Genomic DNA, 25,709 nt, shown 5'->3' with positions numbered 1-25,709 from the left:
AACTCTATCATGCCTTCGTACAGCCCATCACACTTTCCTTTGCTAAGATGCCCATGAATCACTCCCAGCTGGTGTTGGTCATGCTGGCAATCTCTTGTGATCCCTAAGGCCACTGGAGCCACTAACTTATGCTGTCACACCTGCTTCCACTGTTCCCTGGTCTCTTCCCTTTTGTCTGCTTAGTTCCCTGTTGCATCCTGTCTAAATCCTAGATTGTGAGTCGTCAAGTGCAGGGGCCATCTTGTGTTATTTGTTTATACAGTGCCTAGCACAAAGGGATCTAGTTCTTCTCTGCAGTCTCCAGGACAGGTCCTACCTCAAATAAATAATAATGGGTGTTCTGCACTTCCGAAAACCCAGAGCCTGGATCTGGATTTAAGAACTTAATTTTAGTCCCCCATTTTTGCAAATCTCAGCCCACATCACCTGGGAGAGTGTGTGTGTCCCTGGAAAGGGGGAGGTTGCAAGCGATCAGCAGGAACTGGGAACAATTCACAGGCAAGGTCTCATTTCCCAGAGCTGTACTAGGTCTCAGTTCCCACAGGGAGTTTTTCCCACAGCCTCTGCTGGGAGGTGGAGCTTATCCCTCCCCTCTTCCCCCCATGGAGGAGACAGAAAATCTAAATCAGAGGAGCCTTTCCGAGAAAGGCTGTTTCAGAATCAGGAATTGACGAGAATTTGTAATCTCGAAACCCCACTGGGTGGCCTGTGTGTGGAAACCTAGATCTTGAGTTACAGCCAGGCAGGACAAGCCACTGAGCTGAAGACCGCCTGTGTCAGGACTCAAATTAACATCAGAAACAGATGCCACACTAATGGCACCTCCAGCTCTCCATGGACCTGGCCCAAGTCTCACTGAAGTCAGTGGAAAGTTTCCTGGGAGCTGAATCAGGTCACGAGTGGGGAGGCACCAACGATATCTGTCAGCCGCGCATTGAGAAAGAAAGATGCCACAACGGAGGCATCTCTGTCTCTTTGCACTGGGACTGTGTTGGAGATGCCCAACTGGTCTAGAGCTCATTCAGCATCACTAGCAGTCTGCCGACTGGGGCAGGGGTACCCAGGGCAAAGGCGGTCCTACAAAAGCGGGACTATCAGTGTGTTCTGCTTCTCCGCCAAGGACTGCACCAGAATCAGCCATTCAGCAGAGAGACCCAAAGAAAAGGGACTATCCGCGAGCTCTGCTAGCTCAGGGCCGCTCAGTGTTTAAAGGGAGCAAAAAAACCTGGGGGGTCCTACTCTTTTCTACCAAAGTGAAAGTGACAGCATATCTGCCTGCCCCCTCCTGTTCCCCCACATCCGTTCTGACCCCTCATCTCACCTCTGCCCCCTCCAGCCCCCATCTGTTCCCCCCACATGTGTTCTGACCCCCAGACTCACCTCTGCCCCCTCGTGCCCCCACCTGTTCCCCCCACATCTGTTCTGAACCCCAGTCTCACCTCTGCTCCTCCTGCAGCCACCGGGGTTCTCCACCCCCACCCCCACCTGTGGGGTGGGGCAGCTGCTCCAGGAACCTCTTCACCCCTGGCCCAGGCTGAGTGCTGCAGGGGGGGAACAGGGGGGGAGCAGACTGACCCATTGGGATGAGGGGGAGGAGGGGACTGACCCATTACTCACAGGAGTGGGGAAGAGGGAGTGGAGCCACTCTGAGCTGTCAGGCTTCTTCTGCTCCCTCCTCCCTCCAGTTGAGAACGGTGTCAGCTCCTGAGGGGAGGGAGAGAGCTCTGCTCACTTCCTGGAGGCAGCTCTGATTGGCTGCTCTGCTGGGGGCGGGGAGCAGTGGGGAAAGCAGCGAATCAGAGGGGGTTTCCCTGGCAGGGTGAGGCTAAGCGCTGGTCAGGGCTCCGCAGGGCGCAGAGTGCCCTCACGGCGGGGCACCGTCCCACCCTGCCCTTGGCTCCCGCGGCCGGGGCAGCCTGGTGTCTCTGGGCTGGGCGACAGGGAGAGCAGCGCCTGGCTTCCCGCTCAGGGCTGAGGGGCAGAGACGGGGGACCGTCATGCCAGTGCCCCGGGCTCCCCAAGCCCCCTGCGACGTCTGCGTGAACAGAGCGAAATGGGAGGTGAGGGGCCCCAGCAGACATGAGGTGCTGAGGTCCCACGTTTCTCTGGACGGGCCAGTTCACGCTCCTCTTCCATTGTTGCACTGTCTGTGCTGTACCGGGGAGTAGCAGGCTCTCTGCTGTGGCCTCCGCTCTGAATCAAAGGGAGGGAGAGACCAGCCCATTGTGTGCCCGCAAGGATGAAGAATGTGATTCAATAGGAGGCTGGACTACGTGGTCTGGTCTCGGGACATCTGGTTTCAACATGTAGCAAAGACAAAGCTTTCAGCCGGCCCCTGCAAAGTAACTACCTCACACAACTCTGCAGCCAACTGGGACACAAACAAGTTGTTAACCCTCCTACCACATTAACAGCACAAGGCCAGTAAACAAAGCAGAGGGCAGCCTGCTGGATCCAGGGGTGAAAAATGGAGCTGCTATAGAATTATGTCACTGCTGCTCCAGGCCCAGGCTCTCCCTGCAGGAAATGCTGCCAGAGCAGGGGCAGGAGGGTGCTCAGAGCTACAGTAGTGCAGTCCAATCCCTGGAACGGTGCGGGAGTGCCAGCTCTAGGGAGGGACCCAGTAACTCCATCCTAGCCTCTCCCAGTAGGAGTGCTAGGCCCTATACTCTGGTACTAGGCTGCTGTTGCAGGAGTCAGGAAGGGTGTCAACCCACTGTGGAGAATGTAAGTGCCAGGGATCGCTGGATGTGAGGATGCAGCAGGCATGAGGGCATGTTCGCTGCACAGTATACAGCACTCACCAAGACGTTCATTTTTATTGAAAATTACGGATCAATCCTAACTGTCAAGAGGATGCAAAAACATGAACCAGCAGAACTCAATCCAAATGGGGACCAGATGCAGCCCCTCTGGATTCCCAAGGATGTTATTGTTTTAACAATATGCTGCTGGACCACATGACCCGAGTGCTATTTTTAACCCGGGAATAACTCCAAGCAGGCCCAACTTTCTTTCATTGCTGTAATTTATTCTTGACATTTCCCTTTAAAAACAAGGGCCCAGTGCCAGGTCCGTCTGCCGCCCAGTGCAGCATCATGGTAACTCTTCTCTCCTGTCTCCTAAGCCACATGCTGTTCTGGAGTGGCGTATGGTGCGTGGATTCTCCCTGGAAGTAATAGGTACCTACAGCTATATTCATAGCCCCTGCTTCCCAGAATTCTGCTGCTTAGACAAGAAAATTCAAAACTACCCCCTTCCCCCAACATGGGACATTTCTTTGCTGGCCTGAAGTTCCCCTTTCTTTCTGTTTGGCCCCAAGCTCTGCCCTGCCAGCAAAGGGTTAGCTCCACCCTGATGCTCCGCCCCTGCAGCAAAAGGATAACTCCGCTCCCAACCAAGGTATTTCAAAGACAAGGGAAACTCAGAGGAAAAAATTGTAAGAAGTGGGGGAGGGGGGGAAACCTGTGACAGCTGCTAGTGGAAGCAAAAGTCGCCACCATTCAGAGCCAGATTGCACTACCTCTTTGGACAGATGCGGCTTTCCAGGAAGGTGACAGAGAACAGGCCAACTCCGCTCTGCATCTCTTTGTGGCGTCCGTATTACCACAATGAATGTGGGGCGGGAGGGTGGACGCTGGTATTACTGTTGCAGCTTCTCCACAGAGAGTGGTGTCGATGCTCTTGGTGCCTTATAAAGGGGACTCCACTGACTGGGAGATGAGGTGCTTGTACCCCTGTGCTCTGCTACATGAGAGGATGGCTTCCACAGCAAAATGTATATGGTCTCAAGGCCTGATTGCTCAAAGAGCTAGGCAGCTGGAGCTCCGGTTGAAATCAGTGAGAACTGCAGACACTCAGCACCTCTGCAAATGAAGCCTTTAGTGAGGCGTGTACAGACTCAGCTCTCCAGCATCAACCAGGAATATCAACTGAACCCAGGGGGACCCAGGAACTGCAGCCTCAGAGCTATTGGGCCTCGTGGAGTCTGCACACCCTCTCGGTGCTCCAGGCCAAGCACTGGAGAACCCAGCCCATGCACTACTCGTATCCCTCTCTCAGGGAAGATATCAGTGCAGGCAAACGTGACAGTTGTTTGCATTTATTGTCGATACAAAGGGAGCATGTGGAAAATGAGACGAGATGCAGGCCTAGGGCTCCAGGCAAGGCCAGCATGGCCCTTGGCACCAAAATGTTTGAGCACATCGGCCTCCAGCACTCATCTAACAGGGTTAGTGTTGCTGCTCTTAAGTGGGAATGAGATCTATTGCAAGTGTGAGGCCAGCAGGACTCGTCTTCTGGCTGGAGTGTCCCAGCCCAGTGCTGGGGGAAGTGGCCATTACCTGCTGGCATCCCTGGACAGGAGCTGCAAAGTTCCCCTGGGGAAAGGTAAGCTAAGGCATCTTGAGTCACCAGGGACTGATGTGTTTCATACAACCAAGAGGGACTTGTTGAGCCATCTTGATGTCCTAAGGGTATGTCCTAGACCAGGGGCGGGCAAACTTTTTGGCCTGAGGGCCGCATCGGGTTTCGGAAATTGTATGGAGGGCCAGTTAGGGGAGGCTATGCCTCCCCAAACAGCCAGGCGTGGCCCGGCCCCTGGACCCATCCCCTCCCTGCTTCTCACCCCCTGATGCCCCCCCCCCCGGGACTCCTGCCCCATCCAACCCCCCGTTCCCTGATAACCCCTCCGGGACCCCTGCCCCATCCACCCCCACCCCCCACGCTCCCTGTCCCCCGACTGCCCTGGAACCCCCTCTCCTGACTGCCCCCCGCCACCCCATCCAACCCCTCCTCTCATTCCTGACCACCTCCCCCCCGGGACTCCTGCCCCATCCAACCACCCTGCTCCCTGTCCCCTGACTGCCCCCGGAATCCCTGCCCCTGAGTGCCTGCCCCCCGCCGCCCCATCCAACCCCCCCGCTCCTTCCTGACTGCCCCCCTGGGAAGCCTCCCCTTCCTGACTGCCCCTATTCAACCCCCTTGTTCCCCACCCTCTGACCGCCCCAACCCTTATCCACACCCCCGCCCCCTGACCACCACCCCGAACTCCCCTGTCCTCTATCGAACCCCCCCCGCTCCCTGTCTCCTTATTGCGCTGCCTGGAGCGCCGGTGGCTAGCGGCGCGACAGCCATGCCGCCCAGAGCACCAGGACAGGCAGCTGTGCAGCCCGGCTGGAGCCAGCCACGCCTCAGCGGAGCACAGAGCACCGGGTCAGGCCGGGCTTTTTTGCAGCTGTGCTGCCCGAGGAGCTTGCAGCCCCGCCACCCAGAGCATTGCGCCAGTGGTGCAGTGAGCTGAGGCTGTGGGGGAGGGGGAATAGCGGGGGAGGGGCTGGGGGCTAGCCTCCCAGGCCAGGAGCTCAGGGGCCGGGCAGGAGGGTCCCATGGGCCGGATGTGGCCTGCGGGCTGTAGTTTGCCCACCTCTGTCCTAGACCATAGTGCTGGGGAAGAGGTAAGGAACAGGCAGGGAGGATGGTGTCATGGCCAATATGACTCCGGGAAGCTTCATCCTTGCATGAATGCCTGGGAGGCAACTCCAGCTGTGGATGAAGGGCTCAGAGGAGGTGCGGGAGCAGAAGATGATGGGGACACAGGTTTAAATTCAGCTCTCGGTTACATCAGTGTAAATCCAGTGACTACAATTAAATTACTCCAAATTTATGCTGGTGCAACCAAGGGCAGAATTTGCCCCAGACTCTCTTACCAAGGCCGATAAAGAATTCTTTGCTTTTGGTGCTTTAAACCTGACTCAGATAACATCAAGTGCAGCGACGTAGAGATAGTGGGCCTGATTCTGCCCTCCCCGGTGTAAACCAGGGATGACTCCATTGAAGGCATGTCAGAGTAAAGCCTGTGTGAGATGAGTCTCAGTCCCAGTGGATTCTGGGGTGGGGAGCTGTGGCGAGAGGATTGGGGAGGGGATATTATTTTGTACCATATGTGTAGTCCCATCGCAACATTCACCTGCTTGTCTCGGGACTGAGCCATATAAAAACAACACTGAGATGGCTCCATAACCTTCCTCACTCTGGAGGCAGAATGATCTTTCCTGGGGCATTTGCTGTGTTGCTCTCTTATTCTGAGAGCGGGTCAGTCCAGGATTATTACACTCCTAGGGCTGAAAATGACTGGAGGGCAACCAAGCTAGATGTGGAATTTCCAGGAGTCAGTCTGAACATTAGCACTCCAATGCCAACTACCTTGTTGCTAGAGCTGGTCAAAAAGCTGGAAAAACAGTTGTACAGGAAATTTCACAACTGGTTCCATTTCAGGGGGGGGTGAAATGGGCCCATTTTCCACAAAAGTTTTGCCGATATTTATATAGTCAACCTTTTATTGAAAGCACTACAGAACATTTTTGGTAAACAGACACAGTCAATAAAGATTTCAGTCCCAATTTCCATAATGGTTTCTAGTAAAAAATTATTGGTAAAAAATCTCACAGAAACTTTTGTGAAAAATGGAAAATTATGACAATTTTAAAAAAAAGTTCCAGTTTTGAATAAAGGCCTTTTTTTCCCATCAGAAAAGCTTTGTGTGTGTAAACTTTTGACCAACTCTACTTGGGATGTAGTGTATTAACCTCCCTACTGTATGGAAACATGTTTCCAGAAGCTAAAGCTTATTGCAAAGAAAGTTAGCATCATAGAGTCAGTGTCCATTTCGCTTGTGAAAAGTACCTATGTCCTGCCCATAAACTCTGGGAGATGGAGTAGGACTGGTGGTCAGTCTATCAGAGAAAGAAGTGGAATGGTCAGCCGGAAGACACGAGTATAACAATTTCCTGCATATCTCTGCAAATTAGTTCCAGGAAAATGGGGAAAAGCCAAATGGAATTTGGACACTGGCATCATGAGTTTCCATTTGTTCTCAGTCCATTTCAAACAGGAAGGTCTGCAGGGCTCCAAGGAGCAAACCACGCAAGTCCAGATGAACAGTGGGAAGCAGATGCATCAGGCGTGGAAGGCATTAGAGGTTGTCATACATGTGTAAAGTTTTTTCCAGCTGCTGGCTGACCCTCTGGTAGAAGATGATCTGTTGTTTCAGGTAGGACTGCATCATTTTCTTGAAGTCCGCTATGCGTCGCTCATGGAAGTGGTTCATCTCTGCCTGGAGGGAAAAGCCGACCACACGGCAGCGCTTCCGAATCCCATCTGCCTCCTCCTGATCCATCTTCCCCTCGTCACTCATCCGCTGGCTCTCCTTCACCTTGGCAAAGGCTCCTGCGAGGGGGAGAGAAATGAGACACCAAGGGTTAGTAACATGTAAAGAGCGTGTCCCAGCACTCCCTCTCTCCAGGCTGTACTGTGTCCTCCACCCCAGCATCCCAAGAGAGACGAATGCTCATTGTGAGCAGCAGGAGAGCTACAAATGCATCATGGCCTGGTTCTGTTCCCCCTTGGCTCTAGACCCAGGTCTTTCCCTTCAGGTTCACATACCTACTAATGCCTACACATTCCTATGGTCCTGGAAAAATCCAGCACTCCCTCTGCCAAGCCACACAAATGATGCCCTCCCTCTTCATCCTTAGTCCTTTCCAGTCTCCCAAACATCTGACTACGCGGGACTGAATGAAAACAGGCATCTGGAAAAACTGCATCAATGCAAGGCCCTGAGTGTCGCTTCACTATACAGCCAAGGTACTGGGAAGGCACCAGCGCACTCAAATGTTCCACAGAGAGCTCTGGACAGCCGTGCTGGGAATCACACCCCAGGGGGGCAATCTCTGAGTAAGTATGGCTCCCTGCACAAGAGAAGGAATGGATCCACTGAAGGCCCTGTGTGCTTTAGAGAAGCACAATACTCTAGCACCATTTGCTCTGGCTTTGTGGATCAGACAGAGGCTACATTTTCATCAGGGTATGACACAGTTTGGCCCTGCCATGTGGCTAGATCGACATGTGTTAAAACGTTGCTGGGCCACTACCAGGTTTAACAGCCCACTGTTTTCAGAACATACATGGGGCTTTAGTGGATCCTGCACCATCCAGTACATAGTGCATCAGGTTGATCATCAAAAGACCTGTGCTGTGTCTCCAGTTTTCCCATTGTCTTGCTATGTAACCTTCAGCAAGTCACCTAACCTCTATACAGAATCATAGAATCATAGAATATTAGCACTGGAAGAGACCTCAGAAAGTCATCTAGTCCAATCCCCTGCTCAAAGCAGGATCAACACCAACTAAATCATCCCAGCCAGGGCTTTGTCAAGCCGGGCCTTATTCCACCACCTCCCTAGGTAACCCATTCCAGTGCTTCACCATCCTCCTAGTGAAATAGTGTTTCCTAATATCCAACCTAGACCTCCTGCACTGCAACTTGAGACCATTGCTTCTTGCTCTGTTATCAGCCACCACTGAGAACAGCCTAGCTCCATCCTCTTTGGAGCCCCCCTTCAGATAGTTGAAGGCTGCTATCAAATTCCCCCTCACACTTCTCTTCTGCAGACTAAATAACCCCAGTTCCCTCAGCCTCTCCTCGTAAGTCATGTGCCCTAGCCCCCTAATCATTTTCATTGCCCTCCTCTGGACTCTCTCCAATTTGTCCACATCCTTTCTGTAGTGGGGGGCCCAAAACTGGATACAATACTCCAGGTGTGGCCTCACCTGTGCCGAATAGAAGGGAATAATCACTTCCCTCGATCTGCTGGCAATGATCCTACTAATACAGCCCAATATGCCATTAGCCTTCTTGGCAACAAGGGCACACTGCTGACTCATATCCAGCTTCTCGTCCACTGTAATCCCCAGGTCCTTTTCTGCAGAACTGCTGCTTAGCCAGTTGGTCCCCAGCCTGTAGCGGTGCATGGGATTCTTTCTTCCTAAGAGCAGGACTCTACACTTGTCCTTGTTGAAACTCATCAGATTTCTTTTGGCCCAATCCTCCGATTTGTCTAGGTCACTCTGGACCCTATCGCTACCCTGCAGCATATCTACCTCTCCCCCCAGCTTAGTGTCATCTGCGAACTTGCTGAGGGTGCAATTCATCCCATCATCCAGATCATTAATAAAGATATTGAACAAAACCGGCCCCAGGACCAATCCCTGGGGCACTCCGTTTGATACCAGCTGCCAACTAGACATCAAGCCATTGATAACTATCCGTTGAGCCTGACAATGTAGCCAACTTTCTATCCACCTTATAGTCAATTCATCGAATCCATACTTCTTTACCTTGCTGGCAATAATACTATGGGAGACTGTATCAAAAGCTTTGCTAAAGTCAAGATATATCACATCCACCTCTTTCCCCATATCCACAGAGCCAGTTATCTCATCATAGAAGGCAATCAGGTTGGTCAGGCATGACTTGCCCTTGGTGAATCCATGTTGACTGTTCCTGATCACCTTCCTCTCCTCCAAGTGCTTCAAAATGGATTCCTTGAGAACCTGCTCCATGATTTTGTCAGGGACTGAAGTGAGGCTGACCGGTCTGTAGTTCCCCGGGTTCTCTTTCTTCTCTTTTTAAAATATGGGCACTATATTTGCCTTTTTCCAATCATCCGGGATCTCCCCCAATCGCCACGAATTTTCAAAGATAATGGCCAATGGCTCTGCAATCACATCAGCCAACTCCCTCAGCACCCTTGGATGCATTAGATTTGGACCCATGGACTTATGCATGTCCAGCTTTTCTAAATAGTCCTTAACTTGTTCTTTCACCACTGAGGGCTGCTCACCTCCTCCCCATACTGTGTTGCCCAGTGCAGCAGTCTGGGAGCTTACCTTGTCTGTGAAGACCGAGGCAAAAAAAGCACTGAGTACTTCAGCTTTTTCCACATCATCTATCACTATGTTGCCTCCCCCATTTAGTAAGGATCCCACACTTTCCCTGACCTTCTTGTTGCTAACATACCTGTAGAAATCCTTCTTGTTACCCTTCACATCCCTTGCTGGCTGCAACTCCAATCGTGCCTTGGCCTTCCTGATTACACCCCTGCATGCTCTAGCAATATTTTTATACTCCTCCCTAATCATCTGTCCAAATTTCCACTTCTTGTAAGCTTCCTTTTTGAGTTTAAGCTCAGTGAAGATTTCACTGTTAAGCCAAGCTGGTTGCCTGCCATATTTGCTATTCTTTCTGCACATCGGGATGGTTTGTTCCTGCGCCGTCAATAAGGCTTCTTTAAAATACAGCCAGCTCTCCTGGACTCCTTGCCCCCCCATATTAGCCTCCCAGGGGATCCTGCCCATCAGTTCCCTAAGAGAGTTGTGACAGGGTCGGGCCAGATGGCTACAGGAGAGTAATCCTATTGGGATCCGGGCTACAGGAGAATAATAGAAGGCAGATATATTAGCCCCAGGTTAAGTAGGTCCCTTTTCCCTGGGTAAGGTAACAGGGAAGGTTCCAGAACAATCAGGAACCTTCTGTAGACAATTAAGACAGGCTGATTAGAACACCTGCGGCCAATCAAGAAGCTGCTAGAATCAATTAAGGCAGGCTAATCAGGGCACCTGGGTTTTAAAATGGAGCTCACTTCAGTTTGTGGTGTGCGTGTGAGGAGCTGGGAGCAAGAGGCACTAGGAGCTGAGAGTGAGAACGCGGACTGTTGGAGGACTGAGGTGTACAAGCATTATCAGACACCAGGAGGAAGGTCCTATGGTGAGGATAAAGAAGGTGTTGGGAGGAGGCCATGGGGAAGTAGCCCAGGGAGTTGTAGCTGTCACACAGCTGTTCCAGGAGGCACTCCATACAGCAGCATTCCACAGGGCCCTGGGCTGGAACCCGGAGTAGAGTTGCCTAGGTTGCCACCCACTTCTACTTCCCCTACCAATTCTTCCCTGTTTGTAAGCAGCACGTCAAGAGGCGCACGGCCCCTAGTTGGTTCCTCCAGCACTTGTATCAGGAAGTTGTCCCCGAAACTCTCCAAAAACTTCTTGGATTGTCTGTGCACTGCTGTATTGCTCTCCCAGCAGATGTCAGGGTGATTGAAGTCCTGCATTAGAACCAGGGCCTGTGATCTGGAAACTTCAGTTAGTTGTCCAAAGAAAGCCTTGTCTACCTCATCCTCCTGGTCTGGTGGTCTATAGCACATGCCCACCACGACATCACCCTTGTTGCTCTCGCCTCTAAACTTAACCCAAAGACTCTCCACAGGCTTTTCTCCAGTTTCATACTGCTCTCTTACATACATTGCAACTTCTCCACCTTTTCTCCTGTACCTGTGCTTCCTGAACAATTTATACCCATCCATGACAGTGCTCCAGTCATGTGAATTGGCCCACCAAGTTTCTGTTATTCCAGTCACATCATAGTTCCTTGATTGTGTTAGGACTTCCAATTCTTCCTGCTTGTTTCCCAGGCTTCTTGCGTTTGTGTACATGCACCTAAGATAACTAGCCGATTGCCCTACTTTCTCAGTATGAATCAGGAGACTTCCCGTCTTGTACCCTCCTCCTTGTGTTTCCTCCCGGTAATCCCACTTCCCTACGTGTGTACCTACGTGTGAAAAGGGGATAATCATTCTTACTCACCTTTGTAAAAAGTGCTTGGAGAACTACTGATGAAGCGAGCTACATAAGGGCCTATTATTCGATTATCATAGACTAGGAATAAATCTACATCACAGCGACCCAGAATGTTAAAGCTGCTAGAAGAGGCAATAAATTAACAGAAGGAAGAAGCGTCAGGTTTTATACAGTGTCTCAGAGATCTCAAGACACCCGACAAAGCAAAGGGTTCAGTTCTAGTAGTGCAGTGACCACAAAGGTGAGATCTGCACATAGCAATAGCTTATGCACCTTTGGATCTGTGGCAGGAGGGATGGGAAAGAAGGATACTCCTGCTGCTTCTTCCTCTTATTGCAAAATGACATGGGGCACTTATCTTCCTCCTGGACAGTCACCACAGAAGGATAGAACAGACCCCAGTTCATAGATTCATAGATTTTAAGGCCAGAAAGAACCATTATGATCATCTCATCTGATCTGCTGCATAGCACAGGCCATAGACTCTCACCCAGTAATTCCAGCATCAAGCCAAATTCTCCTCTGAAGGACAATCTCTATAGCAGTGGAGCAGCTCCCGCATATGCAGTGTGATCAGTGGGTACAGCAGGCCCAAAGTCTTCAACAACCTTTCATCTCCCAAGTGCCAGGTTCAAACATAGATTAGGTTGCCTGCTCTAAATACAGTAAATTCACCATTGTCCATAGCGGAAGTTTGTCCTTATCACAACAGGCTTTTCTGCTAGATCCCACCATTCAGGTGGGCCTCTCAGGGATTGTTTAAACCTATTCCCAATCATAGTAAACTCTGCTGATATAAGTCACTCATAAACCAAAATAAGATTATGCACACAGGAAGGAGTTTGCTCAGTTGAATGTAACTGGTTTAAAAACCTATTTAAGTTAAACTAGTGCAACTTTCTCATGTGGACAACCACTTCCGGCAATTTTACACCAGATTAATTCCATTGATTTCAGTGGAGCTACTGCTGATTTACACCAGTGAAAGTCAAAGGACATTCAAGTCCTGTGTGTTGTGTATTCTGCTATGTTGTACCTGCTGTGCCTTTATTATTATGTATTTCCATAAACATGCACGTGACGCAGAAACCAGTCATGTTTTGACACACTTCACCTGTGTACACCAATGGCACTATATAAATAACAATTACCACAAAAGCACCACACGGTTTGTTATAATAAATAGACCATGGCAGGAGAGGCCAGAAGAAGATCAGCACAGGCTGCTTAGTCAACACCGAGGTGCATTAGCAGAACAGTGCCCAGAACTGAATAGCAGGAACTGCATGTCAGGATGAAGATGCATTGGCGGAGTTCTGTGGGGTCCCAGAGCAGGAGGACTGAAAGGTCAGGATTCGTATGTACTGGCAGAGCTGCATGAAGGCAGCTTCCACACCACCTGTGTGTCCTATGCTTGGCTCTAGCAATTGCTATCAGGAATTTCCACAGGTACTCTATTCGCCTAGGCAAAAAAAATTAAAACCTCTACTGCCCAAAGAGCAAGGTTTGCGGGGAATTAAAGACTTAGCAGCTTAGGAGGACCAGGCATGCCTTTTTGAGACCCTGCTTGAAATCTAACTCGTGTAAGATGTCAGGGGAATCACATCAGCTCCTAACAGAATTTGATACAGTTGTGAAAAATGCTCTGTATGTCTTTGCACTGCTCCAGTACTGCTGAGGAGCATTGCTCTCAGGGGATAAGCAATGTTTCCCCTATCTTATGTCCTATATCATGCTTGTTCTTCCTCTCCTGTGCAACCCCATGTGCTCCCTAGTGTCAGAACTTGCCACAGGACCCACTCACTATGCTCCAGAATTTCATATTTCATGGGGAAAAAAAAAAGGGGGGGGGAGATTTTCAAAGCCATGAGAGGGGGAATTGGATGGGTGCCCAATTCCCATTAATTTTAATTGGGTGTCCAAATCCCTTAAGCAGCTTTGAAAACCTCACTCTGAGTTTCTGGCCCTTACAGTTGTGAAGAAAACCTTCCAAACGTGAACAGAGCGGAGCGGAGCCAATGTGTCTGCTGAGTCTTCACAGAGCCTGAAGCAGTAGCTCAGAGAAGAGTGAACTGGCCCATTTAAATGTCAACATTATTAACTATTTCACTGCTGACTTTAGCAGAAACAGCCAGCTAGAGTGCTCATCCTGCATTCAAAAACCCTTCAACCCTTCCTCAGCTGCCAAAGCTCCCAGATTCTTCCCCAATGAGTGTTGACATTCACCTGAGGCTGCCATACCATTTCCAGCCTGCAATATTAAACCGCCACGGAATCAGAGCCCTTGGCACAGAATTTAGGGCGAGTTTGCCACAGACTACATGGGGTCTGGCTCACATTCCCCACAGATCCTCAGACAACCAGTTAAAACACTTCACTCACCCTGCCCCACCAGCAGAGTCCAGCCATACTGCAGAGAGGGCCATCAGCACTTTAGATACCAAGTGGAGGGAGGGAGGGATTAGGCTGTGCCTTTACTCGGTGCCTTTACATGGAGATAGCTATCTCCGTGTAAAACGGTAATGGAGACTAGGCACTATGGTCTTTACCCCAATGGAGCTAGTTGAGGTAGACCCCAGCTGGAGGAGGAGAACTTAGTGTTGATCCCAGATATGGTTCATCAAGGTACAACTCCCTGTGCCTTTGTCTCCACTAGGATTTTACACCCCGAGAGCGATCTTGAGTTAGCGATCTTGAAGTAAAAACACACCTGTTTCTGCAGTGAACACCTAGCACTAGACAGATCAAGCCTGTCCAGGGATCAGAGGTTAATTTAATCCAAAGATTCACAGCACCTCCCCACCCTTTCCCAAAAATGGCCTCAACCCAACCCTGGAGGGAAGGCATCTAACTACACTCAGGATCACTAAGTCATCCCAAACCAGATCCAATACCATCCAGCTCCTCCAAACACCCTCCTGTTTTTGATTGCTCAGGTATAGCTACCTAGGAAGGAGAGCAGAAAACCACGTGTTCTCACTTGGGGAAAGAAGCCAAGAACCAGGCAGGACTGTGGCTAGTCAGAGCCTCCCTGGAGGGAAGGCAGACCGGACACTGGACTGTTTGGGTGTATTGGAGACCTGCTGATGCCATGGTAGAGGGTGCCTCACCTGAGGGGAAGGGTGGGGTCTGACAGCTCAGCCACAGGACAGGTGGCCCATTAACCTCAGAGGGACTGAGAACTAGGACAAAGATTCCTTTATTTTGTGATTATTTGGGGACTGTGACTTTAGACTCTGCTACTTCAGGCGCAAGGGAGCATGGGGCGGGGGTGTCAGTGTTTGAACTTTCATAGTGAAATGGACAGAGAGCTGAGCCACCAGAATGGGCTGAAAACCCCATTGGGGAAACTGAGGTGGAGCGAGTGCAGCACAGGGGACAGTGATCTGATAACAAAGACAATCCCCCCAAACTCCTCAGACTTTGAGATGTGTTAGGTCCCTAAAGATCATTTCCACCTTGTCCCCAGCTGAGAGCAAGAATTTATCTGGAAGATCCTAGTCTCCTCAGACACATAGGGAAATCCTTCCCAAGCAGCAATACACACACACAGAATCACCACCATTTCTCATTGTATCCTTTGTTTCCAATGAACCTGGAGGACTACTGCAAAGGAGAATGCATGAACCTCCATTGGACTGCCCAATGGCTAGATGGTTTGACCTTGTTTGTCTGCCCTTATTATTCACTATTAGTAAATGCTCTGTGAATGAGATTTTGTTTGCATGAATATTAACAGATTCAGTGCTCGTCCTGTAAATACGGTTATTTGTATGGGAATGGGGTCATTAGTAATTCACTGATAGTTACGCACTGTACAGGGGTCAGCATCACCATGTTGCATGATGGACACTTGACAAAATTACTGGACTTAGTGACGGACATTGGCGGGGGGGGGAAGGGCGCTCCCGGCTGAGGTAGGGGGTCGGGGTGTGGGTTCCGGGGTGGAACCAGAAATGAGGGGTTCAGGGTGTGGGAGGGTGCTCCGGTCTGGAGCAGGGGGCTGGGGTGTGTGGGGGCTCCAGCTGGGGGTGTGCAGGCTCTGGAGTAGGGCTGGGGATGAGGGGTTTAGGGTGTAGGAGGGTGCTCCGGGCTGGGACCAAGGGGTTCGGAGGGTGGGAGAGGTATCAGGGCTGGGGCACGGGAGTGGGGCACGGGGGTGTGTGTGCAGGCTCCGAGCAGCGCTTACCTCCAGCAGCTCCTGGAAGTAGCAGCATGTCCCCCCTCCGGCTCCTATGCGGAAGCGTGGCCAGGTGGCTCTGCGCGCTGCCCCATCCACAGGCGCTGCCCTCACAGCTCCCATTGGTCGCGGTTCCCGGCCAATGGGTTGGGAGCCGCAGAGTCAGTGCTCGGGGATGAGGGGCAGAGGCAGCATGCCTGCAGAGCTGCCTGGCGCCTGGCCGCACAACAGCAGGGATGGGGAGTCACTTGTGGGGAGCCGCCCGAGATAAGCACCCCCACAGATCTCAAAATTTTTACCACAGACACTTGTGTCCGTGTATGGACACATTGCCGACCCCTGGCTCTGTACTCCTGTTTAAGAAGTTTCAGTCCTTCTGATCAAGGGAGCAGAAAAAATCCCATGTGACCAGACACCATGATTAGTCAAACAGAACAACTTACAAACAAGCCACATGTTTGCACAGCCTGTTCAAAGAATCCCCAGTTGCATATGGATTCGAAAAATCTAAGTCTGTTTAGGAAAAGAATAAAAGGGTAAATTTTCAATGAATTCTGGGCCTTACTCTCCGCTGGCTTCTTGTGCCAAGTGGATGTAATGTAGAGCTCAGCAGGAACCAGAGTTTATGTTTTGTAGGACATTCCACAATTTCAATTTTTCTCCCCATTCTAAAATGGACAACAAACTAAATATTTCCTGTGAAAGAAAATCCCCCTCAAAAAATTGTTTTGGAGTCAACAGAAATGTTTCCTTTCGATAAAATCAAACTATTTCCTTCCAATTTCAACCATTTAATTTTTTTTAATTTTTGTTTTTAATATGAAAAACAATAAATTTTGTTTCAAAATGAACAATTGAAATGGACCATTTGGGAAATGTCAAAATGAGACATTTCGATGTCAACGAGAACCTTCATTTCATTTCTTTCTAAAGAAAATTTCATCAAAATGACACATTTTTCAAAACATGTTAATTTTAACCAAAATAGCAATTGTTTGTAAAAAAAAAGACATTATGATTAAAAATTTCCAACCAGCTCTAGTGTAAAGTGCTGCCAAATCAAGATGATAGTGTTTCACCCTCACTTTGCAGTGGGGTAACTTACTGCAAACCAGAAGAGTCAGACTCATTCTTAGAAATGAACAATTCTACCGGCCTTGATTTTAAAATGCAGTGATTGCAAAGGATAGTGCTCTGTGTCAGAGGCAAGTCAAAATGGGCTTCACAAGGCACTTTATTATTTATATCACAGGAGTACCTCGACGCCTTGATCAGGACCCCATTGTGCTAGGCGCTGTACATGCATATAACAAAAAGTCAGTCCCTGCCCCAAAAAGCTGACAGTCAAGTAGCCGCTTCACGGGCAAGAGTCCTCTTTCAATTTTGCTTTAGCTTCTGAGGGTTGAACTAATAGACAGAGCTTTTCCCTCTCTGATTTCTGACTTTTAGGCCTTGCCTAGCTTAGAATGTTTGGTCATGTTGTAGCTCTGTTTAATTGATCGCCAATTCACCTGAGCTAACTAAGGCCTTGTCCATACACAGAAGTTGTACCAGTTTAACTGAGGCCTTGTCCACATGCAAAAGTTGCAATAGTTTCACTGAAATCAGTTTTCAGACTGATTTAAATGAATGCAAACCCCTTGGTGAACCCTCTAATTTTGGTTTAAGGTGGCTTATTTCGGTTTAGCTTAAAGCTGTTCCTAATTGACTTGAGTTAAATCAAAATAACCCTGGTTTAAGCCAAAATTAGAGCATCCACATAGCCTTTTGCACCAGTTTAACTAAATCGGTTTTAAATACACAATCAATTCAATTGCTGCAACTTTCTCATCTAGACAAGCTCTAACATGAGTGTAAATGCAAACGACGGCACTCCACCTATGTTTAATCTTGTGCATGATTCACCCTAAGGCTCCGGGAGGGTCAAAGGAAAAATGATGCAGGCAGAGAAACAGGTCTGAAAGTCATAATGAGCCATAAAGTGAGCCACAACCAGGAACACTTTCTGTGGAATAACAAATTTAGCATTTACACTCAAGTTGACTGGAAATTAACTAGCTTACATGACACCATGAACAAAAGTCACCATCTAGACAAGTCTTTGGGGGGGCGGGGGGTAGCTGATGCTTGTGGGAAAGGCTGTTTCTATTTTTTTTTAAATTCTGTGAGAAGGAATTCTGTTCAGCTGTTTGCTGCATTCCTCTCCCCCGTTCTTGAGCTCTAAGTCTATTTGCATGAAAACAGAATCTCTCCTTCCTAAGAGTTTCTATGAAGGCCAGCTGCGTGCGCCTGACCTGAGGTTAGAGACCTCTGTTTGTGACAGCACAGTAGGCTGCCAGTGGAAGTTAACGTGATGTCACAAACAGGATTATGACTCCTGGTCAGGATGTAGCAGGAACAGAAGCTCTCTTTAGAAACAAAGGTTCTAATCTAAGCCAAACCCTGCCCTTGGTTACAGCCACAAGCCTCGCTCAGGGCAGATTCTGGGCCCTACTTTCATACAAAAGTCCTTAGTAATAAAGAATGAGTGGAAAGAAGTATAGAAAATCTTGAAGGTTAAATTCCATCTTGGGGTACAGCTGAACAGTGGGATACAGTGAAGGCAGCTGAGTGACACCGAAGAGGAATTTGGCTCCCAAGGTTTAAGAAGAATTGTTTCTAGCTGAAATCTATTATCCAGGTTTTCTGGGGGGTGGCAGCTGCTCTCCCAGGGGTAGATTCTGCCATCCTCACACACAGAGAGTAGCACTTTACTCCGTTAGTAGTGCCATTCATTCCAGTGGAGCTACTTACAGTAGCAAGGTTCTTCTGAAGCCACATCTACACTACAAAATGTTGTCAACCTGACTTACGTCGGCATACAGCCACCGCAGTTATTAAATCACTTGTGTGTGGACTTGGCTGCTTGTGTCAGCCATGCACGTCCGCACCAGGAGCGCTTGTGTCGATTGTATTGTCAATGTGGGGTATTGTGGGACAGCTCCTGAAAGCCAGTAACAGTCAATGTAAGCAAGGCAGTGTCTACACTGACACTGCATCAACCTAATTACGTCGACCATGACTCTCTGTCGCTCGGAAAGGTGGTGTTACTAAATCGGCACAACTAGGTCGATGCAAGGCAGCTTACGTCAAACTAACCCTGTAGTGTAGACCAGGCCTCAGTTTAAGGGTGGCTCTCAGCATTTAGCAGGACACTTCCTCATGAACACATAAGCATTTTTTTTTTTACCTGCAAGCCAGGTGTGACTCACCGTTCTGGTAAGATAAACCAGATCCCACCCATAAGCCGCAGCCCTTCTGTCCGTGCTATGGCTTCCTGGATACTTACAATGGCATTGTAGAAAAGCACCTAACAGCCCAGCCTTCCTGCCTGTACCTTTTACTGGCAAAATATTTGCCCTAGAGTGAAATCAGAGCTGGATCCTCTTGCCAGCTTCCTCCCCTTGGATGGAAATGCAAGTCAGGGGGGCTGGCAACCCCGAAGGAAGACAGAGAGTCTATGGGTAGATTTTTCTCCAGTGGGAGTTAGGTGCCTGTGCTTTTGGAAATCTATCCCTCTGTGAAGGACAAGGCTGTTTTCTCTTGAGCAGGCATTTTGTTCCTGCAGCACGTCCAACCTGGGCCTCCTGGAGTTGTTTACAATGCAGTACCTCTTGTTTTGCCACATGTCCCCGAAACACCCAAATGTCTCACTTTCGCCAGGCCACATATGAACAGAGGAGGGAGCCTGGCACAAGCAGTTGGACTTCTGAGATTGAAAGGGACTGCCTTTCCCCAAGTGCACTACTTTCTATAGTGATTCTCACAACTCTGCTGCTAGCCAAACACAGACAGAAACAGTGTATTCAGGAATCCAGGCCTCACCAAGACTCTGACGCCCGCTACTCTGACAAGCAGCATGCCAAGACTTTGTGCTGGCCTTGCTACTCCCACCTCGCCAACGATCGTCTCCTGTTTCCTGCGCACTCTCTGTCCTCTTCTGGGATAAGACAAGATTCTCCAGCTCTCTGGCCCAACGGGGCAGCCAGCTCTGCACTGACAGACATGGGGCAATGAATTTCCAAGAGGTCTTGCTCTCTGTGCTCTGAGGCTCTCTGAGAGGAGCTAACAGAGGCCTTGGGCTTCCCTAGAAGCAAATGACTGCGTAGGCTCAGAGAAAACATGATCCTAGCCACCTGCAGAAGGTGCCCTGGGCTGCTCCCTGCAACCAGCATCGCAAATCCGAATGCATCACAATCAGCTCTGCCAGTGTGGGGAAACGGGGATTTATCTGTCACTAGATTTCCTTTCCACACATTACTGGAGAGACTGAGGATACTTAATCAAGGTCTCATTATCTTAATGTAGGAAATGAGAAAGGAGGAGGAGGAGCTGTCTGGTCCTGGTCATGAGGTGATTCCTAAGCAGGGTTCATTCAAGAAAGTCCCTGTCAGGGCTGAACTCCCCTGCGAGGAACCAATCACAGGGCTGCCAAAATGCACTCTGCTTCCCCTTCTAAGTGTGAGTCGGCGGGAGGGAAATTAGGCCTGGTGCCACAGCAAGAGTCAGGTAAAATGTCAGGCGGTCACATGGAATGCCAAGAAATATAGGGCATTAAGCAAGAGCACATCTGACTTCTGCATAAGGCGGATCCTGGCCCATATCCTGGTCCCAGAGATTCAAACAACCCTTTCCAGAGGCAGCATGGTCTTGGACAGTGGTTCTCAAAGCCAGTCCGCCCTTTGTTCAGGGAAAGCCCCTGGCGGGCCGGACCGGTTTGTTTACCTGCTGCGTCCGCAGGTTCGGCCGATGGCGGCTCCCACTGGCCGCGTTTCGCCGCTCCAGGCCAATGGGGGCTGCGGGAAGGGCGGCCAGCAAGTCCCCTTGGCCCACGCTGCTTCCCGCAGCCCCCATTGGCCTGGAGCAGCGAACCGCGGCCAGTGGGAGCCGCCATCGGCCGAACCTGCGGACGCGGCAGGTAAACAAACCGGTCCGGCCCGCCAGGGGCTTTCCTTGAACAAGCGGCGGACCGGCTTTGAGGACCACTGGTCTAAGAGACTGAATATGAGGCTGGGAGAAACAACACTTGAGCTCTGCCACTGACTCACTGTGTGCCTTGGGGAAGTCACTTAGGCCCAAATTTCCTAAAGTGGCCTCTAATATTAGCTGTTCAACTTTAGACACCTCAGCAACTTGCAAAGTACGGCGCATCCATGACTCCAGGTGAAGTCCCCAGGGGCAGGAGATACTAAGGTCCTCTGAAAACCAGGCTCTGGACCTTTCCAAATTTGGCACCCAGAAAAATGAAGCACCTAAAATTCCAGGTCCCCGTCGAAACCTTGGACTCCAATTTAATTGTTCTCAGGTTCCCCAGATGTAAAATGAGAGCAATAATGTGCACCTGCCTCCCAGGACTAACAGGAGATTGAATTAGTTAATGGGGGCACAGCACTTTTAAAGGCAAAGTACCGTGAAACTTCTATAAGAGGCTGCCTACCTCCTGTCTTGAGAGGCCACCCCAGATTGTCCCCAAGGGAATGCAGTCCAATCCTGCTCCACCTTCAGGAGAAGGGCACCTCCATTAAACAGCCAAACCTTGCCTTTCCCTTGGGCAGTCTCCTGAGACAGGCTTATCATGGCAGCAACTGAGGCCCAGAGAAAGCTACATCTGGGCATGGCTTACCTTTCTGAAGATGAATGATGTCTGGGAAGTTGGAGAGGAGACCTTGGTATAAGGAGAGAGTGTCCAGCATGAGGAAAAGGTCGTTCTTGGGCTGCTCGGCGAACATCTCCCCAACGGTCTCGTACGTCTTGCCTGTGTGCGAGATGGCGTTGTTGAGCGCGTCCGAACTGTAGGGCGGGTCCATCTGGAAGGAGTAGCTGATGGCTTGGAAAGCGTTGCCTAGCTTCTGGAACTCCTTCCGGAACCCCCCCACATGCTTGCGCACCAGCTCCGAGGCCACGTTGGTCAGTTGCAGGACGCTGTCGTCCATCTTCTTGCTGAAGGCCTTGAAAGAGTCCACCCGGTCTTCCACGTCCTGCAGGTCCTGGTGCTCTGTGGGGATCTGAAAGGTCAGCAGGAAGCTGGCCCCCACCATCTCATCCTTCTCTGCCCGCCGCTTGCCCATCTTCCACTGCTTGTCATCGCGGCAAGTGAGGAAGTGCTGGAAGCCCTCGTACTGGGACAGCACCGGGTGGCTGGTCATGTGATCCATCCACAAGATCAGCCTCCGCTTGCGCTTCTCGATGAAGTCCTCCTCGAAGCGCCCAGTGGCCTGCTTCTCGGGCAGGTGGGGAACTGAGATCACTGTGAACTTGTTCAGCAGGCGGTTGTACAGCCAGTCAAAGTGCTTGTACCGCCGGTAGACCGGCGCTTTGATGCTGCTGGGGGTCAGCTTGTAGGAGATGTAGCTCTTGATGCCCTTGAATTTCGTTTGCTTGGTGGGCTCCTCCACAGAGCAGATGAAAGGGTGCGGGTTGGCTCTCCACTGAGGGCCCTTGGAACCCATCTCGATGGTGTAGGTCTCAGCGATCTTGGACATCATGGGCACATCTCCCAGGATAAAGGCCTCCACCCCAGAGCGGACGAAACAGGAGAAGCGGTTGAGGTTCCGCCCCACCACGCTGCCCCTCTTGGAGGAACTGATGCTGTCCTGCCTCTCCAAGGCCGGCTTGGGACGATAGCCAGCATTCTGGTGGGGGTACGCCGCAGGGTACTGAAGGCTAGGGGAGGGGTGCCCATTGGTGCCAGGGCTTCCCTGCGGCTCTTCCACCACTGTGCAGCCATCATCCCAGTCGTCCCAGTCATCATCATCATCATCCTCAAAGCTGCCCTGGTGGGAGGTGTTGGTGTTGGAAGGGGGAATGTAGAAGGACCCATTCCCAGGGGAGCTAGCTGGACTGTTTGAATAGTCTGTATAACTGGAGCTCGACCGGGACCTGAGGATCTCGACGTAAGAGGCGGGGAAGATGCCAGTTTCTCCTCGGCTGTTCTTGCCCTGCAGCCACCCGTCCAGGGAGTTTTCGCTGAAGATCACCAACTCCTCATTCTCCTGGATGCTGATCTCTTCTTTGTTTTCACTCTGGAAGTTGTAAAGTGCTCTGGCTTTCAATGCCATGACTGCTCCCTGGAGGACTGTATAACTTGACACCCCCCAGCACCACCACTAACCAACACCTCAGATGCTTCAACAGTCAGAGACACTGTCTTATAATCTGTAAAACACCGGTTTATAATCTGTAACAGTGATGTGGAAAGGAGTTTAGTTGAATTCACCTCGAAGTAACAAAAATATATATGTTTATATTTTTTTCTAAATTTTTTTAACTTCAAGGCCTATACATTCACACTGCCGTCTAAATTCATCGGTTAAAAATGGAATTCCTAGGGCAATCAAACATGTTTTGCACCCTCCATTTAGGTGATATAGGCCTCAGTCAGATGGACACACATCCATAAAGTTGTCAGCTCCATGTAGATTTTATCTAGCTGGCAGTCTGTCTCTGCGCTGTCCACCTTTCGTGTTTGAATTTACATTAAAAACATCCCCAAAATAATCTTGCTCAAATGCAAGAAATCAAAAATCCCCCCCCCTTTTTTTTGCTGGAATTCTCTTTTTTAGGGATTAAGAAAAAAATTATAAATCTTGACCCATCTTCCAAAAAGCAAAAGTACCGTGAAAAATACCTTTAAAAAAAGGCAAAACAAAACAAAAGCACAACCTTAAATGATCCCAACACAAGTATTTTGCAATTCCTGATGGGGCTGATTTTTTGAAATCCACAAACCTCCAGGGGGGTGGAGGAAACTAAAAAGCCAAAAAGCAATCCAAGCTTGAATGTGTCACGCCTCTCACACAGTAATAACAACACAGTCGCCTAAAAAACCCCCACCCTCTTCAAGAAGATGTTAAAAGTTCACGCGAAGTTTAAAAACTGAGACAAAAAGAGAAGTAACTGTGCTCTTCCGGGATAGGGAATCTTTAAATCACGTTTACAACCCAAATTGGCAAGTGCTAAGTAAAAAGGGAAGGATTTGCCACTCACCCACCGACACAACGTTAGACAACCCCCTGATGAGGGCTGAAAGATTTTAGAGTCAGATCCATCGATTCCGTCTGAATCCTGTTTGGCAAAGGGGTTTCTTTTGTTGGGATTATTTCCTGACCAGTTCCTCTCTGCGCCCTGAAATTGATAGCCAGAGCAAATAATAATCCAGCCCTTTGGGGAGGAAACAAAAACCAACCATCAAAAATGTGGCAAATTCCCTTCTCTTCAAACGAGCTGCACACAAAACCCACCGAAGTTCCTTCCAAACGCTGCAGTGTTTCCAGGATGAAAAAACAAAGCGCCAGGCAGGGAAGCAGCGATCCACTGGATCCCTCCTTCGGAGCACTCCCTGCAGCTTTTGGGGGGGCAACAATGAAGTTTCCCAAGTCCAGTGATTGCAGGGGAGTGGGGTGGGGATGCGACTCCGTTTTCTTGTGTCCGGGAGATGAAGAGCGGGGAGGGGGCGGGGAGGAAAGCTGCCTGAAGAATTCAGCAAAACAGAGGCACTTCCGTTTGGAGAGACAGATAAAGCCAGGAGACACACTCTCTCCAGGCTGCGCTGGGCGAAAAGATCTCTACTCTGGTCCCAGTTCTGGCTGCTGGAGAGCTGCGCCTTGCGGGGAGACCTGGAGGCCCAAATAACCACATGTGCCCCTTCAGACCCCCTTCTCCAGGGGCAAGGACCGGTCACCTCCAGGAGAGCTCTCCTCCCTTCTCTCCATCTTGCCGAGCCGCCAGCCGGGATCAGCTCCAGCCAAAGCTCTGCGCGCACAAGATGATCCCGGCCTCCGCAGTTCTTGCGCAGGGCGCTTATTCAGGAGAAGCCCCAGCCTCTGGGCTCCTCCTCCCGGCTCTGATCTCCCAGGTCCCGCTAGTGCCGCGGAGTTTTCCTTGTTGATTCCTTCCTGCGCCTGCTGTTTTGGGGAGCTGCCTGTTGCAGCCTGGGGTCTCCCCCTTTCCCTGTTGGCTCTGCCCCACACGTGCCCCTGGATTCCTCTGCCCCGCTCCACAGCTGGGTCCCTCTCACACTCCAGCCTTTTCCATGACGCAAGGGAGGGAGGCGAAGCTCGAAAGTTTAAAAAGCCTTCAGGCGAACACAGAGCCAGGCAGCGGGGAGCCCAGCTAGGTCACAGGCTGCCCTCTACAGGCAGCCAGCACAGCTGGCCCAGCGGGGCTGGGTTTCTTATCAATAGCGGGCATTTATCTTCCTGCGCATCAGAGGGGCTGATGCACAGCGGGATCGGAGCTCTTCCAGAATTCAGGGGTGTTCAGAGCTGGGGCGGGTAATACTTAGCTTTTCACCTGTAGATATCAACCTGCTTTACAAAGGAGGTCAGTATCATTACCCCCCCATTTTACAGATGGGGTAACTGAGGCACAGATGGTGACGTGACTTGTGTAAGATCTCCCAGCAGGCCAGTGGCAGAGATGGGAATAGAACCCAGGTCTCCTGACTCCCAGTCCAGTGCACTAGCCACAAGGGCACACTGCCAGTTCCCTTATTATAAGTCAATAATTTTAATAATTATTGTTATAATAAAAACATACAACCTAGAGCTTGATTTTCTGTCCTTTGCACAGGTACAAACAAGGAACAACTCCATTAAAGTCAATGGAGTCACACCGATGTAAACCTGGAGTGAGTGGAGAATTGGACCCCTAGTGTGTCATATCTCCTCTGCCTAATTGGGACTCCAGTCCTGCAAGTTGCTCCCCATAAATGAACGTGGTCCCACATGGAGCCCCACTGGAACAGCGTGCAGGATCAGGGCCTTAGATTACATTTCACTGGTGCAGGGAGTATCTGTATTTGAGGGCTTGTATCATGCCTGGCACATTATCGGTGCTTAAAAATAGTAATTAATTAATGTCTACATTTCCCCAAATAGGTACTGGACCCAAGGGCGTCACTACAAATAACTGCAGGAAACACTGGTATTTCCATGTGCCCTGTGTGATCGCAGGAACAGAACATCACGTGAAGACTGAGGCTCCTTCTACTTAGTTTTTGTTTACTGCTTTATCATTT

General features: G+C 50.2%; 1 protein-coding gene across 1 annotated transcript; it reads right to left on the bottom strand.

Annotated features, from left to right (window-relative positions):
* Window positions 1-5,092: 5,092 nt before the first annotated feature.
* On the bottom strand, window positions 5,093-24,741 carry SNX33 (sorting nexin 33). The gene is made up of 3 exons (XM_074966034.1): window positions 23,678-24,741; window positions 21,315-22,846; window positions 5,093-7,227 (listed from the first exon to the last, which is right to left on the bottom strand). Exons 2-3 carry the CDS (start codon window positions 22,747-22,749, stop codon window positions 6,974-6,976), a joined length of 1,689 nt encoding a protein of 562 aa, XP_074822135.1. The 5' UTR covers window positions 22,750-22,846; window positions 23,678-24,741; the 3' UTR covers window positions 5,093-6,973.
* Between the last annotated feature and the right edge of the window lie 968 nt (window positions 24,742-25,709).

The sequence above is a fragment of the Natator depressus genome, chromosome 10 (genome assembly GCF_965152275.1).
Source record: "Natator depressus isolate rNatDep1 chromosome 10, rNatDep2.hap1, whole genome shotgun sequence".
Lineage (NCBI taxonomy): Eukaryota > Metazoa > Chordata > Testudines > Cheloniidae > Natator > Natator depressus.
The sequence above is the reverse complement of the archived record's forward strand: the minus strand, read 5'-3'. Positions and strand labels throughout refer to the sequence as shown.